The sequence below is a fragment of the Nerophis ophidion genome, linkage group LG06, assembly GCF_033978795.1.
Source record: "Nerophis ophidion isolate RoL-2023_Sa linkage group LG06, RoL_Noph_v1.0, whole genome shotgun sequence".
Classification (NCBI taxonomy): Eukaryota; Metazoa; Chordata; class Actinopteri; order Syngnathiformes; family Syngnathidae; genus Nerophis; species Nerophis ophidion.
Genome location: NC_084616.1, coordinates 66,093,341 through 66,109,678, shown reverse-complemented (window position 1 = coordinate 66,109,678; position 16,338 = coordinate 66,093,341). Strand labels below are relative to the sequence as shown.

Below are 16,338 nucleotides of genomic sequence, written 5' to 3'. Positions count from 1 at the left end.
ATATGACTATGAACAAAATGCGGAATAAATGTCCAACTTGCTAAAACACCAAAATTGTGTGGGGGTTGAATAATTTTGATCAAAACTGTACATGTCACACGGGAAGCGCATGGTGATGCACGTTTTGTTCAACCCCAGGATGCAATGTACCTGTCGGACAGGACTTACAGGTAAGGGCTTGATTTAATGCACAATTACAACCACACTGGAACAAACTAAAGAGAAATCAACAAAAGAAAATGTGTGCCGAACGCACGGGAAGCTAAGGCTAGTAGTGCGCAAGGAGTCGAGAAGTCTAAGGGAAACGTGCCGAGCGCACGGGAAGATAAGGAGACACTTAACATAGAGACAAGAAAACATCGACTTGAGTGTTGCTTACCGCAAACAAAGGACCAAAGCAGAACGACGGGAGAGGGCAGGCTTGAATAAGGAAGTAATTAACAAAAACAGGTGTGCGTACAAGGCAGGTGAAAATCAATGCGTAACCATAGAGACAATATAAATAAGGAAGTGCAACCAGGAACCGAAAGAGTCCAAAACAAACAGAAAACACAAAAGGACTCAATTAGCGTCGGTAATAAGCGTTTGAAAAAAAGACAGGTAAAAGTGGGACCAGATGCTGACATATGCTCAACTCCATCCATCCATCCATCCATTTTCTGCCGCTTGTCCTTTTTGGGGTCTCTGCTTAATTTATTACAGCATTTGGGAATCCTGTAGTTGAGTTTTATTATTTAAATGTTATATTTTTATCAACATGTGATAGCAGGGACCCTGCCATTCAAACTAGGTTGCTGCATTACAAATGATTAATGTAACTATAGCTGAAAAAATATTACAAAAGCTATAGGAGAGACTATTCATCCCTGAACACCATGGAGTTCATGTAGGCTTTATAATGCAGTTACATTACTATATCATCTATCAGAGACAGAAACTCTTCATTAAACATAATGTCGTTTTTTGCTGCTTCAACACGGCTCAGTCAATACAGAAAAAGGTCAAGTGAAATAATTTAGTTTTTAACTGTAATTCAATATTGCTTTTCTTTCTCTCAGACAGGGCTTTGCTGTCCGTAACACACACACACACACACCGCACAGTGAGCTAACGTTACGCTAAAAGCTAATTAGCCTTCACCTCTTAGGACTGCAAGCGAGCTGAGCTGCCACTTGTTTTTAATACGTCAATGGGCTCATAGTGAGGTTACTAGTAGTTGACTGGGAGGTGTTTATTATTATTTGGGGAGAGTCCGCTGCCTTACCTGCTAAAAACACCTTTCTGCTCACTCCACGTTAGATGTGCTCTGAATACGCACTGCTGATTGGCTGTTACCGCTCTGTGTGTAAACAATCAGATGGTTGCTGGGTGTTGCATGGACATACCGATAGAGGCAGACGCAGAACTACGCAGAGCAGCTTGTTAAGACTTTTTTTGTTTGTTTGTTTTTTTTGTTAAGACTTTTGTTCAGGCGGCTGCTTTAACAACAAAGCGCTGCGGGATACCCCGAGGCTTGCCAGATGTTATCTTTTTGTGTTATCTGATATGAATGCCAATAGTCCTTCGAAATCTGGAGTGACACCTGAAGCTTGTCATTCTTCCACCTGCTGTTCAGCTTTGCGGCACTCACGTCTGATCGCACCGGTTCTATCATCAAACCAGAGTTCTGATTTACTTTTAGCCTTTTTTGATATTTTTAAGGAGCCTCCAAAGCTGTCTAACAGGGGGAGTGAAACAATGCACTAAGTTTCTCAGTGTCAAAAAAACATTTTAAAAAAATGGTTAAAAAGCAATAAAAAACTGACTAAAAAACTGGCCTCAAATGTCACAAGTAACACGTTCACGAAGCCCGTTGGATTACGTGAAGGCAAGAGTCCCGTTTGTCAAAATCATTCTCTTTTTAAGCTCATACGAGAGGAAGACCCCTGGGGAGGGGCCATACATGTGGGCTCATGTGTTCTTTCCTTTCGTACTTTATGTTCTTGTTACAGAATAGAGCGGTTGGGTTCTTTCCTCTCAAGCTTTGAAATGCTCTTTGGTAGAATAGAACATGACTGGTTGTTCACAACAGGTCATGAGGTTCAGTGATGCATAATACATTTTTCTCCGATATATGTGAATCATTGATGTTCAAATAAGCACAATCGTAAATCATTAATGTTCAAATAAGCACCATCTTACAAAGCATGAATATGGCCAGACAGGGTATCAGTGACAGACAATAGCTTGCAGTCTTTGCCAACGCTCACAGTTGATAACCTGGTTTACATTGGGGCAACGTTGCATGGCCATGGCTCCTTACTTGGCATTACAGTTGCACCACCCCTCGCCGTGTTGGTGTTCGAGTGATCACTGCTTGGGTGGAATTTGCCTCCTGTGGTACCTTGGAGTGCATGAAAAAACATCTGCTTCCACAGCCAGACCATGGTAATCATACAAACCCCGTTTCCATATCAATCAATCAATCAATGTTTACTTATATAGCCCCTAAATCACTAGTGTCTCAAAGGGCTGCACAAAACCACTACGACATCCTCGGTAGGCCCACATAAGGGCAAGGAAAACTCACACCCAGTGGGACATCGGTGACAATAATGACCCAGTGGGACATCGGTGACAATGATGACTATGAGAACCTTGGAGAGGAGGAAAGCAATGGATGTCGAGCAGGTCTAACATGATACTGTGAAAGTTCAATCCATAATGGATCCAACACAGTCGCGAGAGTCCAGTCCAAAGCGGATCCAACACAACAGCGAGAGTCCCGTTCACAGCGGAGCCAGCAGGAAACCATCCCAAGCGGAGGCGGATCAGCAGCGCAGAGATGTCCCCAGCCGATACACAGGCAAGCAGTACATGGCCACCGGATCGGACCGGACCCCCTCCACAAGGGAGAGTGGGACTTTTAGCCCCGCTCGACATCCGCGTTTCCGATCACACCGCTGGCGTCTGCTCCGTAGACGGCCCCCGCTGCTACTATACTCCCCTGCTTCACAGGCCGCTGGATGTAGCCGTCGACGTATTCCCATGCTAGTTAGCAGGTCTAGCACGCACGCGTCTATCAGTCCAAAACGGCCCGATATGTCCACATCCAGAAGTGTCTGGCGGTCGTACGTGATCACGGAGTGACCACGATGTGAGCCAGCCATAAAGTTTGTAGAATTGTCCGGTATTTCTGCCAAATGTTCCATCTTTAGCAGGAGCTCCGCGATGTCGCACCCCGTCCGGGCGCCGCCATATTGGATATGAGTTGGGAAATTGTGTTAAATGTAAATACAAACGGAATAAAACTATTTGCGAATCATTTTCAACCCATATTCACTTGAATATGCTACAAAGACAACATATTTGATGTTCAAACTGAGGAATGCTCATCAAACGCTTATTTGGAGCATCCCACAGGTGTGCAGGCTAATTGGGAACAGGTTGGTGCCATGATTGAGTATAAAAACAGCTTCCCAAAAAATGCTCAGTCTTTCACAAGAAAGGATGGGGCGAGGTACACCCCTTTGTCCACAACTGCGTGAGCAAAGTGCAATTGCAAGAAATTTAGGGATTTCAACATCTACGGTCCATAATATCATCAGGCGGATCGGTGCGGCGTCTTCAGTAATGCGGACGTTGTACCGATCCGTTGTGGTGAAGAAGGAGCTGAGCCGGAAGGCAAAGCTCTCAATTTACCGGTCGATCTACGTTCCCATCCTCACCTATGGTCATGAGCTTTGGGTCATGACCGAAAGGATAAGATCACGGGTACAAGCGGCCTAAATGAGTTTCCCCCGCCGTGTGGCGGGGCTCTCCCTTAGAGATAGGGTGAGAAGCTCTGCCATCCAGGAGGAGGAACTCAAAGTAGAGCCACTGCTCCTTCACATCGAGAGGAGCCAGATGAGGTGGTTCGGGCATCTGGTCAGGATGCCACCCGAACGCCTCCCTAGGGAGGTGTTTAGGGCACGTCCAACCGGTAGGAGGCCACGGGGAAGACCAAGGACACGTTGGGAGGACTATGTCTCCCGGCTGGCCTGGGAACGCCTCGGGATCCCCCGGGAAGAGCGAGACGAAGTGGCTGGGGAGAGGGAAGTCTGGGTTTCCCTGCTTAGGCTGTTGCCCCCGCGACCCGACCTCGGATAAGCGGAAGAAGATGGATGGATGGATGGATGGATGGACGGTCCATAATATCATCAAAGGGTTCAGAGAATCTGGAGAAATCACTCCATGTAAGCGGCATGGCCGGAAACCAACCGTGCCCCACATATAAAGGCCTGATTATCAGGTGCTCATCCTGGAGACCCAGCCCCTGCACTTGCTCAAGGGTGGTGCGCCGATATCCCATACCTGGGCAAGGTGCAGAATCTTGTGATGTTTTTGTTGATAAGGGTCTTCTTAAGATGTAGGTATCGATCCTGAATCCGTTGTCGGCCTTGGTCTCACAGTTTTCACCACTACCTGTGTATTCTAGTCCTCCATGCTTGGGAAACAGGCACAATTTTTTTCAAATGATAAAAAAAAGCAGCTTTTGAACTCATGTCCAAAGCCTGGCCCAATATAGATGCAAACTTTCCTGATTTTGTGAAGCAGTTTTATTTATATTTTCTTTATTTTTCTTTTCTCCCTCTCATACTCATTTTTACCAATTCAGAAGTAGATAAAATATCAACATTCCATTCTTACCGTCTGCGGTGAGGGGGCGACTTGTCCAGGGTGTACGCCGCCTTCCGCCCGATTGTAGCTGAGATAAGCGCCAGCGCCCTCCGCGACCCCAAAAGGGAACAAGCGGTAGAAAATGAATGGATGGATGGCATTCTTACCGTTGGGTTTTTACATTTGCGTTCATCACGGTGGGAGAGGGGTTAGTGCGTCTGCCTCACAATACGAAGTTCCTGCAGTCCTGGGTTCAAATCCAGGCTCGGGATCTTCCTGTGTGGAGTTTGCATGTTCTCCCCGTGAATGTGTGGGTTCCCTTCGGGTACTCCGGCTTCCTCCCACTTCCAAAGACATGCACCTGGGGATAAGTTGATTGGCAACACTAAATTGGCCCTAGTGTGTGAATGTGAGTGTGAAAGTTGTCTGTATATCTGTGTTGGCCCTGCGATGAGGTAGCGACTTGTCCAGGGTGTACCCCGCCTTCCGCCCGATTGTAGCTGAGATAGGCGCCAGCGCCCCCCGCGATCCCAAAAGGGAATAAGCGGTAGAAAATAGATGGATGGAGATTCAGAGGCAACCAAGCCTCACATTTTGTGGGTGATAGTGCCCTCTTGTGGGCTAAGGCTTTCATAAAAAGGAATTGAAGGAAAAAATGAATTTAGTACTAAGCCTACGGTTGTCATTGGGATTCTTTGTGAACTGCAGGACCTGGAACTGTTCCCAGATGGAGATATGACCCTCATCGGGGACAAAGGAGGCAACCTCAGTGGGGGGCAGAAGGCTCGCATCAATCTGGCCAGGTGTGGAGATGTTGCATCTACATTCTGTTTTACTAGCATAAAGCTGAAGAACATTGTTCTCTATTCAATATCCTTCTCACATGGTTCAACATTTATCGGCCGAATAAACCCACTCTAACATAGCAATATTCATCTCATTTGGAGCATGCAGGCTACTATTGATTTATTTAAAAACAATCCAACATTTTCCGTAATTCCACCAATTTTTTGCACAAACTTCTTATTGACAGTTTTTTTTTTCTAAGAGTTTCACATTTTCAAACAATCCAAAGCATTCCATTCAGTCTTCTTCAGGTGTGTTCTTGTGTGTGTCCTCAGGGCAGTCTACGAAGAAGCAGACATTTACCTCTTGGATGATCCACTGAGCGCGGTAGATGCCGAGGTTGGGAAGTATCTCTTTGAAGCGTGAGTGTCCATCTTTTTTACATTCATTTTCTATCGCATTGTACAAAACCCGTTTCCATATGAGTTGGGAAATTGTGTAAAATATAAACGTAATACAATAATTTGCTAATCATTTTCAACCCATATTCAGGTAAATATGCTACAAAGACAACATATTTGATGTTCAAATTGATAAACTTTTTTTTTTTTTTTAAATAATCACTGACTTCAGAATTTGATGCCAGCAACACGTGACAAAGAAGTTGAGAAAGGTGGCAATAAATACTGATAAAGTTGAGAAATGCTCATCAAATACTTATTTGGAACATCCCACAGGTGTGCAGGCTAATTGGGAACAGGTGGGTGCCATGATTGGGTATAAAAGCAGCTTCCATGAAATGCTAAGTAATTCACAAACAAGGATGGGGCGAGGGTCACCAATTTGTAAGCAAACTGTCAAACAGTTTTAGAACAACATTTCTCAACGAGCTATTGCAAGGAATTACGGTCCGTAAAATCATCAAAAGGTTCAGAGAATCTGGAGAAATCACTCCACGTAAACCATGATATTACGGACCTTTGATCCCTCAGGGTGTACTGCATCAAAAACCCACATCAGTGTGTAAAGGATATCACCACAATGGCTCAGGAGCACTTCATAAAACCACTGTCAGTAACTACAGTTGGTCGCTACATCTGTTAGTCCCGGAACAAAGAGGAAAATAACTATCCGGATTGTTATAGGCGCTAAGTTCAAAAGCCAGCATCTGTGATGGTATGGGGGTGTATTAGTGCCCAAGGCATGGGTAACTTACACAGCTGTGAAGGCACCATTAACGCTGAATGGTCCATACAGGTTTTGGAGCATCATATGTTGTCATCCAAGCAACGTTATCATGGATGCCCCTGCTTATTTCAGCAAGACAATGCCAAGACACGTGTTACAACAGCGTGGTTTCGTAGTAAAAGAGTGTGGGTACTTTCCTGGCCTGCCTGCAGTCCAGACCTGTCTCCCATCCAAAATGTGTGGCCTATTATGAAGCGTAAAATACGACAGCGGAGACCCCGGACTGCTGAACGACTAAAGCTCTACATAAAACAAGAATGAAAAAGAATTCCAGTTTCAAAGCTTTTAACAATTAGTTTCCTCAGTTCCCAAATGTTTATTGAGTGTTGTTAAAAGAAAAGGTGATGTAACACAGTGATGAACATGCCCTTTCCCAACTACTTTGGCACATGTTGCAGCCATGAAATTGTAAGTTAATTATTATTTGCAAAAAAAAAATAAAGTTTATGAGCTCAACATCAAATATCTTGTCTTTGTAGTGCATTCAATTGAATATGAATCAATCAATGTTTACTTATATAGCCCTAAATCACTAGTTTCTCAAAGGGCTGCACAAACCACTACGACATCCTCGGTAGGCCCACATAAGGGCAAGGAAAACTCACACCCAGTGGGACGTCGATGACAATAATGACTATGAGAACCTTGGAGAGGAGGAAAGCAATGGATGTCGAGCGGGTCCAACAATATGGTTAAAAAGTTTATATTGGTATCGAATATGGGTTGAAAAGGATTTGCAAATCTTTGTATTCCGTTTATATTTACATCCAACACAATTTCCCAACTCATATGGAAACATGGTTTATATGGACTATACTGGGACACTTGGCCTTTACACCATCAGCTTCTGCTCCTCTAGAACTTTTTAAAAAGGTTTTGTCCAATAACTGTCCCTGCAAAGCTATTATCCAAAATGTCTTGTCACTTCCAACACCAATGACTAAATAGTAGATTAAGACTGTCCACAAAATATCTGATGTCTTTCTTTTATTTTACTGTCCATTGTTTTTATCAGTATTTTCAATCTCATAGCACGGCATAGCTCGGTTGGTAGAGTGGCCATGCCGGCAACTTTAGGGTTCCAGGTTCGATTCCGGCTTCCGCCATCCTAGTCACTGCCGTTGTGTCTTTGGGCAAGACACTTCACACACCTGCTCCCAGTGCCACCCACACTGGTTTCAATGTAACTTAAATATTGGGTTTCACTATGTAAAAGCGCTTTGAGTCACTAGAGAAAAGCGCTATAGAAATATAATTTACTACTTACTACTACTACATTAAAGCGTGTTCTGTTCATCTATTAGGTGCATTTGTGGCCTGCTGAAGAACAAGTGTCGCATCCTGGTGACTCACCAACTTCAGCATCTGAGGACAGCAGACCAGATAGTGGTGGTCAAAGAGGTTAGTGTCGTGAACCTGAGAAGTGCTCCTGCATACACACCACAATCCTTACGTATTTGTATACCATCTAATCATATCCAACACTGACAAACCTTCTAATCTTTAGTTTTAATAGTTTTCATGAGACTGTCAGAGAGACATTCATTCAACATTTTTGAACTGTATAACTAACCATTCATTAAAGTTATTGTATTATTCTGCACCTACATAATTTTATTTCATATCCCGCCCTGTTTATAAGGCTCAACTACTTCCAAATTTTTCAAAACACTCAAAACATTCCCACATCAAAATATTCAGCTCAGTCGAACATGATATTTATCAAATATTTTGACATTTTCCAACTGTTGGGTGTTTCCTTTCTCTTCAAAAAGGTACCAGTTTGCAAAAAGTGAGATTCAGGCATAAGGCAGTTTATAGTCTTTTATTGCTCAAAAGCAATTAAAATGAAACAAGCAGACATGTGAGAAGAGGTAATAGAAAATTAAAACAATACAAAAACTAGGATGACGGTCGATTTTAACAGCCAGGAGGTACCACAGTAATTGTTTTGGCCTTAGCGACCATAGGAAAGAAGAACACATACCTGAACAGTGAGTGCAAAGGATATCACCGGGAGTGATCGTCAGGTATAAATAGGGAGACAAATTATAATTGCAAACAGGTGCTCACAGTGGTATGGTCTCAACAAGTATGGGAGAAACAACAGAATGAGTAACCACATAATGACAGCAGATCATGACAAAATAACACCAACATTCCATTGAAAAGTGCAACATTCCTTCACCCATTCAAAGCATTCCATTCATCATCTTCTGTCATCACCTCTTCTCTCCCTGCTTGGAACTCAGCATCAAGGGGTTGGAATTGGTGGTTACATCACTGCTCACTGCTACCAGAGGGTGGAAAAAGGGGATGGGTCAAATGCAGAGGGTACTTTCACCACACCTAGTTTGTGTTTGACTACCAGTGGTACTTTAACTTAGCTTAAAGGCCTACTGAAATGAGATGTTCTTATTTAAACGGGGATAGCAGGTCCGTTCTATGTGTCATACTTGATCATTTCGCGATATTGCCATATTTTTGCTGAAAGGATTTAGTAGAGAACATCCACGATAAAATTCGCAACTTTTGGTCGCTAATAAAAAAGCCTTGCCTTTACCGGAAGTACCAGACGATGTGCGCGTGACGTCACCTATTCACATCCTCACATTTTTTATAATCATAGCCTCAAGCAGCAACAGCTATTCGGACCGAGAAAGCCACGATTTCCCTATTCATTTGAGCGAGGATGAAAGATTTGTGGATAAGGAAAGTTAGAGTGAAGCACAAAAAAAAAAAAGAAAAAGCGGTAGCAGTGAGAACGTTTCAGATGTAATTAGACACATTTACTAGGATCATTCTGGAAGAACCCTTATCTGCTTATTGTTTTAATAGTGTTTTAGTGAGATTGTAAAGTCATACCTCAAAGTCAGATAGCTGCGGTGAACGCCAGTGTTTTTGATGGAAGCCATGGAGGAGCCAAGCTCACAGCTGCCTTAATGACAGCTGCTGCAGGAGGAGGTCCAGTAATCCACTGATGTCTCCGGTAAGATCTAACTTAATATCACAATTTTCCCATCCAAAAACATGCTGGTTGACGTAGAGAAACATGTTCGCTTGACCGCTCTGTGTTAAAGCTTCACAACTGTCAAGTACATCTATTAATCAGACAAGAACCAAGGAACCAAGCAGACACAGAGTTAAATAGAGCTCATGAGGAGACACGTGTTTTGGGCTGTACTCTAGTTACAGATCCAAACAACGTTCTAAAGAACAGCCCGCGTGCCTCCTGTATTTATTAGGGAAATCCCTAATACATCATTGTGACTGAGGGAAACGGGGGAGTGGACTCGACACAAGATATGATAATACAAAAATGCAAATATGTTGACACTTGGTGCTATCGCCCAGTCTGTTCTTGTTGCTGGTCCCAGAACACAAAGTTTGGCCTTGGCAGTCAGCAGGCGGTATCTGAACAGAACACTCATGGAAAAGAAAGGCAAGCAATCTCTCAGATTGCTAGCTCTGCACAAATACAGAAAAAACACTTCAGCACAAATTGACAATACTTTATAGTAACGGCCCTTAAGCATATAGTTATGATGATAATATATACATAATTATTCTAACACAACAAACAAAGAAACACCGGCTGTGTCTCGGTTGCTAAAGGCAGCTGCAATCCACCGCTTTCCACAAACAGCAATCTTCTTTATAGTCTCCATTATTAATTGAACAAATTGCAAAAGATTCAGCAACACAGATGTCCAAATTACTGTGTAGTTATGCGATGAAAAGTGACGACTTTTGGCCGTGTGTGGTGCTGGGCTAATATGTCCCCTCCAACCAATAACGTCACGCGCACGCGTCATCATTCCGCGACGTTTTCAACAAGAAACTTCGCGGGAAATTTAAAATTGTAATTTAGTAAACTAAAAAGGCCGTATTGGCATGTGTTGCAATGTTAATATTTCATCATTGATATATAAACTATCAGACTGCGTGGTCGGTAGTAGTGGGTTTCAGTAGGCCTTTACTGAAATGAGATTTTCTTATTTAAACGGGGATAGCAGGTCCATTCTATGTGTCATACTTGATCATTTCGCGATATTGCCATATTTTTGCTGAAAGGATTTAGTAGAGAACATCCACGATAAAGTTCGCAACTGTCGGTGTTAAGAGAAATGCCCTGCCTCTACCGGAAGTCGCAGACGATGACGTCACATGTTTGATGGCTCCTCACATCCGTACATTGTTTTTAATGGGAGCCTCCAACAAAAAGTGCTATTCGGACTGAGAAAACGACAATTTCCCCATTAATTTGAGCGAGGATGAAAGATTCGTGTTTGGGGATATTGATAGTGACGGACTAGAAAAAATAAATAAAAAATTTAAAAAACAAAAACGCGATTGTATTGGGACGGATTCCGATGTTTTTAAACACATTTACTAGGTTAATTCTTGGAAATCCCTTGTCTTTCTATTTAGTTGCTAGTGTTTTAGTGAGTTTAATATTACCTGATAGTCGGAAGGGTGTCTCCACGGTTGTGTTGACGCCAGTGTCTCAGGGAAGTCGACGGCAACTATGGACGGCACAACCTCAGCTTTTCTCCGGTAAGAACTGACTTTTTAACCACAATTTTCTCACCGAAACCTGCTGGTTGACATTCCGTCTTGATTGATGTTCGCTTGACCAAGCTCTGATCCATAGTAAAGTTTTACCTCCAGGAATTTTAAACAAGGAATCACCGTGTGTTTGTGTGGCTAAAGGCTAAAGCTTCCCAACTCCATCTTTCTACTGTGACTTCTCCAATATTAATTGAACAAATTGCAAAAAATTCAGCAACACAGATGTCCAAAATACAATGTAATTATGCCGTTAAAGCAGACGACATTTAGCTGTGTGTGTGTGTGTAGCGCTCATACTTCCTAAAAACGCGTGACGTCTTGCGTACACCTCATCCTTACGCAACGTTTTCAAGACGAAACTCCCGGGAAATTTAAAATTGTAATTAAGTAAACTAAAAAAGCCGTATTGGCATGTGTTGCATTGTTAATATTTCATCATTGATATATAAACTATCAGACTGCGTGCTGGGTAGTAGTGGGTTTCAGTAGGCCTTTAACTTCTTGTATTGCATTAGATTGTACCTAATGATTTGGTCGGGATTTTTGATTGATGGTGATGTTTCGCTTCGTTTTCTTAAAGGGTCACATGATTGCCCAGGGTACATACAGCGAACTGCAGAGCTCGGGCCTTGATGTCGGCTGCCTGCTAAAAAGCACGGAGGAACAGGAGCAGCAAAGTTGGTCTGCAAACTGCGATGCTGTGTCACTTGCTAGTCGCTGGACCAATCACTCCAACAGTTCACTTCACTCGCACAGCTCCCTCCTGCCACCAGCGTGTGGTGGCTATGACCAGCTCACTGTAAGCAGTAGAATTCTATTTTACAATTTGAATTTTTATTCACGATAAGTTGAGATAAATTGTAAGAATTATCCGGAAATTACTTCAAACAGACATGCAGTCACTCTACTGTGATGTTATGTGATTTGTCTTACAGGCTGAAAATGTGCACGCCACAATGGAAGAGACTCGTGCAGAAGGAAATGTCAGCAATGGCATTTATATCAAGTATTTTACCGCCCACTGCCACCCTCTGGTCCTCCTGGCTATTTTGCTGCTCAGCATTGTTGCGGAAGTAAGACAAGGCTTTTTTACGACGTTGGGGACAGCGTGTCTCGGTTGGTAGAGCGTTCTTGGTTAGATCTCCAGCTTCCGCTATTGTAGTCACGTCCGTTGTCCTTTGGGCAAGACACTTCACCCTTGATTCTGATGGGTTGCAGTGTGGGCCTTGCATGGCAGCACCCGCCATGTGTGTGTGAATGGGAAAATAGTGTCGAAGCGCTTTGAGTACCTGGAAATTAGAAAAGCGCATTATTGTTGAATAATCTGTTTTAAAGATTGATACTTTTATTAGTAGATTGCACAGTACAGTACATATTCCGTACAATTGACTACTAAATGGTAACACCCGAATAAGTTTTCCAACTTGTTTAAGTCGGGGTCCACGTTAATCAATTCATGGTACAAATATATACTATCAGCATAATACAGTCATCACACAAGTTAATCATCATAATATGTACATTGAATTATTTACATTATTTACAATCCGGGGGGTGGGATGAGGAGCTTTGGTCGATATCAGAACTTCAGTCATCAACAATTGCATCAACAGAGAAATGTGGACATTGAAATAGTGTAGGTCTTATTTAGTAGGATATGTACAGCCAGCAGAGAACATAGTGAGTTCAGATAGCATAAGAACAAGTATATACATTAGAAGTACATTTGAGTTGTTTATAATCCGGGGCGATGGGATGTGAATGGAGGAGGGTATTAGTAAAGTGTTGAAGTTGCCTGGAGGTGTTGTTTTAGAGCGGTTTTGAAGGAATATAGAGATGCACTTACTTTTATACCTGTTGGGAGTGCATTCCACATTGATGTGGCATAGAAAGATAATGAGTTAAGACCTTTGTTAGATCGGAATCTGGGTTTAACGTGGTTTGTGGAGCTCCCCCTGGTGTTGTGGTTATGGCGGTCATTAAGGAAGTAATTTGACATGTACTTCGGTATCAGGGAGGTGTAGCGGATTTTATAGACTAGGCTCAGTGCAAGTTGTTTTACTCTGTCCTCCACCCTGAGCAAGCCCATTTTGGAGAAGTGGGTTGGATTGAGGTGTGATCTGGGGTGGAGGTCTAAAAGTAACCGGACTAGCTTATACTGGGATGTTTGGAGTCTAGATTTGAGGGTTTTGGAGGTGCTGGGGTACCAGGAGGTGCAAGCGTAATCGAAGAAGGGTTGAATGAGAGTTCCCGCTAGAATCCTCAAGGTGCTTTTGTTGACCAGAGAGGAGATTCTGTAGAGGAATCTCGTTCTTTGGTTGACCTTTTTGATCACCTTGGTTGCCATTTTATCACAGGAAAGATTAGCCTCTAGAATGGAACCTAGGTAGGTGATCTCATCCTTCCTGGTGATAACAATGTCACCCACTTTTAAAGTGAAGTCACTGACCTTCTTAAGTCAGGGGTCATGTTATGATTTTGTTCCATATTTAAAACACTTACTTATTGTCTACACCAGTGGTCCCCAACCTTTTTGTATCCGCGGACCGGTCAACGCTTAATAATTTGTCCCGCGGCCCAGGGGGGGTGTCCTATTTTTTTCTTTTTCTTTTTTTTTTTCTTTGTCATGAAAAAGGGACGTTTTTGTCATGAAAAAGGGAGTTTTTTCTGGTTGGTGCACTATTTGTAAGTGTATATTGTGTTTTTTATTTTGATTTAATCAAAAATAAAAACATTTTATTTTTTTTATTTTTTATTTTATTTTATTTTTTATAAAAAAATATTCTGCGGCCCGGTTGGGGACCACTGGTCTACACAACATGTAATGGTGGTTATCTGGTCAAAATGTTGTATACAGTGGGGCAAAAAAGTATTTAGTCAGCCACCGATTGTGCAAGTTCTCCCACTTAAAATGATGACAGAGGTCTGTAATTTTCATCATAGGTACACTTATAAATAAATAAATAAATGGGTTGTACTTGTATAGCGCTTTTCTACCTTCAAGTGTGAGAGACAGAATGTGAAAAAAAAATCCAGGAATTCACATTGTAGGAATTTTAAATAATTTATTTGTAAATTATGGTGGAAAATAAGTATTTGGTCAACCATTCAAAGTTCTCACTGATGGAAGGAGGTTTTGGCTCAAAATCTCACGATACATGGCCCCATTCATTATTTCCTTAACACAGATCAATCGTCCTGTCCCCTTAGCAGAAAAACAGCCCCAAAGCATGATGTTTCCACCCCCATGCTTCACAGTAGGTATGGTATTCATGGGATGCAACTCAGTATTCTTCTTCCTCCAAAAACAACGAGTTGAGTTTATACCAAAAAGTTCTATTTGGTTTCATCTGACCACATGACATTCTCCCAATCCTCTGCTGTATCATCCATGTATCCATTTTGGTATAAACTCAACCTGTCACACATGTTTGTGTGACAGGTGTGTTTTATACACATAATGAAGTATGACTGGGAGTACTTCCTTAAAGGGAAAGGATTCCTGAGTGTGTTTCATGCTTACATAATTATTCTGTGGTTTCACAATGCTTGCTGCTTGGTAGGGGATCAAATTCCTATTTACATCAGTCAGTTTTTTTGCAAATTCTGTCAATACTGTTAATATCAATCAATCATTTTACGTCTGAAGCTAATGTAAACTTTTTGGGTCTGTGTTCTTTAGGCTGCATATATTGTGCAGGACTGGTGGTTGGTATTCTGGTGAGTCTGCGGTCGGAAGTCTACATACATCCACAGTCAAGCAATTTTTGTTAATGATGTTGTCGACAGGGCTAATCATTCGACCAACGACACAAGCAACAGTACGGTCGGGGCATTTGAGAGAGGCATCAACAAGACAGCCTCACACGCAGGCACTGATCTGCCATTTTACCTGGGTATTTATTCAGGTTGGTGCAGCAAATCGTTGTCCCTTTTGCTTTTTGTAGCCTCAGTAGTCCTTACCAGTGTTTGTGTGTTATAGGTTTGACCGCTGCTGCAGTGATTCTTGGCTATGTCAGAAGCTTGGTGATCTTTCACGGACTGGTGAAATCCACTCAGACGCTGCACAACAGGATGTTCAACGCTGTCCTCCGCACCCCAGTCTACTTCTTTGACATCAACCCCATAGGTGAAACCTTGGCACCACCTCATAATTGTTGGAAATGTAAATCTTGCCATGTGAAGCACGTGACACGTAGTAGGTTGACAGCACATGTCATGTGAGACGGGAGGTGTCACTCTGATTCATCTTGTCTTGGCTTCAGCTTTTAGCTGATCCAAAAGTGTGCTTGCTCCCCAATTCTAGGGAGGATCCTCAACCGCTTTTCAAAGGATATCAGCCAGATGGACTCCATGTTACCGCTCACCTTCGTGGATTTCTATCAAGTGAGGAGTCATCGGCCCTCAATGTTTTTGCCGGAGAGATTTTAAAGAAGCATTTTATTGCAGCTCTTCTGGCAGAACGTGGGTGTGATTGCCGTGGCATCCTCCATCATACCTTATCTCCTCATCGCCATTGCTCCCCTGCTCTTCGTCTTCCTGTACCTGCGGCGTTTCTACCTCTCCACGTCACGAGATATCAAACGCTTGGAGTCCACAAGTATGTTGAGAACATGGATGAATGCTAGGAAGGCTGATTCACACAGTAATTTGTCATGTTCACTTGTTTTTCTTGTAGCACGCAGTCCAGTCTTCTCCCATCTTTCGTCATCCCTCCAGGGCCTGTGGAGCATCCGAGCCTTTGGAGCTGAGGAGAGATTGACCAAAGCCTTCGACTCATACCAGGACCGTCACTCAGGTCTTCACTTTAGAGCAGTGGTTTTCAAACTTTTTTCACCAAGTACCACCTAAGAAAGCACTTGGCTACCCAAGTACCACCATAATGACCATCATTAGAATTCATTACAGTAGTTGTTGGCCTAAGTGTTCTTTAATATTCGTTTTTTTTTAAAGGGGATCTTTATAAAAAACTTTTTTCCCTATCGTTCACAATCATTGTGAGATACAAAAAGGCAAAAAGTCTTCTTTCTTTTTTTTTTGCATTTTAACATATAAAAATTGTCTCGTTCTTGGTAGCTAGAAATGCAGTTAATG

At 42.6% G+C, this 16,338-nt stretch overlaps 1 protein-coding gene across 1 annotated transcript in view; it reads left to right on the top strand.

Annotated features, from left to right (window-relative positions):
* The window catches only part of LOC133555134 (ATP-binding cassette sub-family C member 4-like), a 153,607-nt gene that overhangs the window by 123,247 nt on the left and 14,022 nt on the right, over positions 1 to 16,338 (top strand). Inside the window, exons 12-22 of the mRNA XM_061904647.1 lie at positions 5,347 to 5,441; positions 5,760 to 5,846; positions 7,977 to 8,073; positions 11,825 to 12,043; positions 12,180 to 12,317; positions 14,927 to 14,964; positions 15,034 to 15,152; positions 15,227 to 15,373; positions 15,551 to 15,630; positions 15,694 to 15,844; positions 15,923 to 16,042. Coding sequence (XP_061760631.1) covers positions 5,347 to 5,441; positions 5,760 to 5,846; positions 7,977 to 8,073; positions 11,825 to 12,043; positions 12,180 to 12,317; positions 14,927 to 14,964; positions 15,034 to 15,152; positions 15,227 to 15,373; positions 15,551 to 15,630; positions 15,694 to 15,844; positions 15,923 to 16,042 — 1,291 coding nt within the window. The remainder of the gene's footprint in view (positions 1 to 5,346; positions 5,442 to 5,759; positions 5,847 to 7,976; positions 8,074 to 11,824; positions 12,044 to 12,179; positions 12,318 to 14,926; positions 14,965 to 15,033; positions 15,153 to 15,226; positions 15,374 to 15,550; positions 15,631 to 15,693; positions 15,845 to 15,922; positions 16,043 to 16,338) is intronic.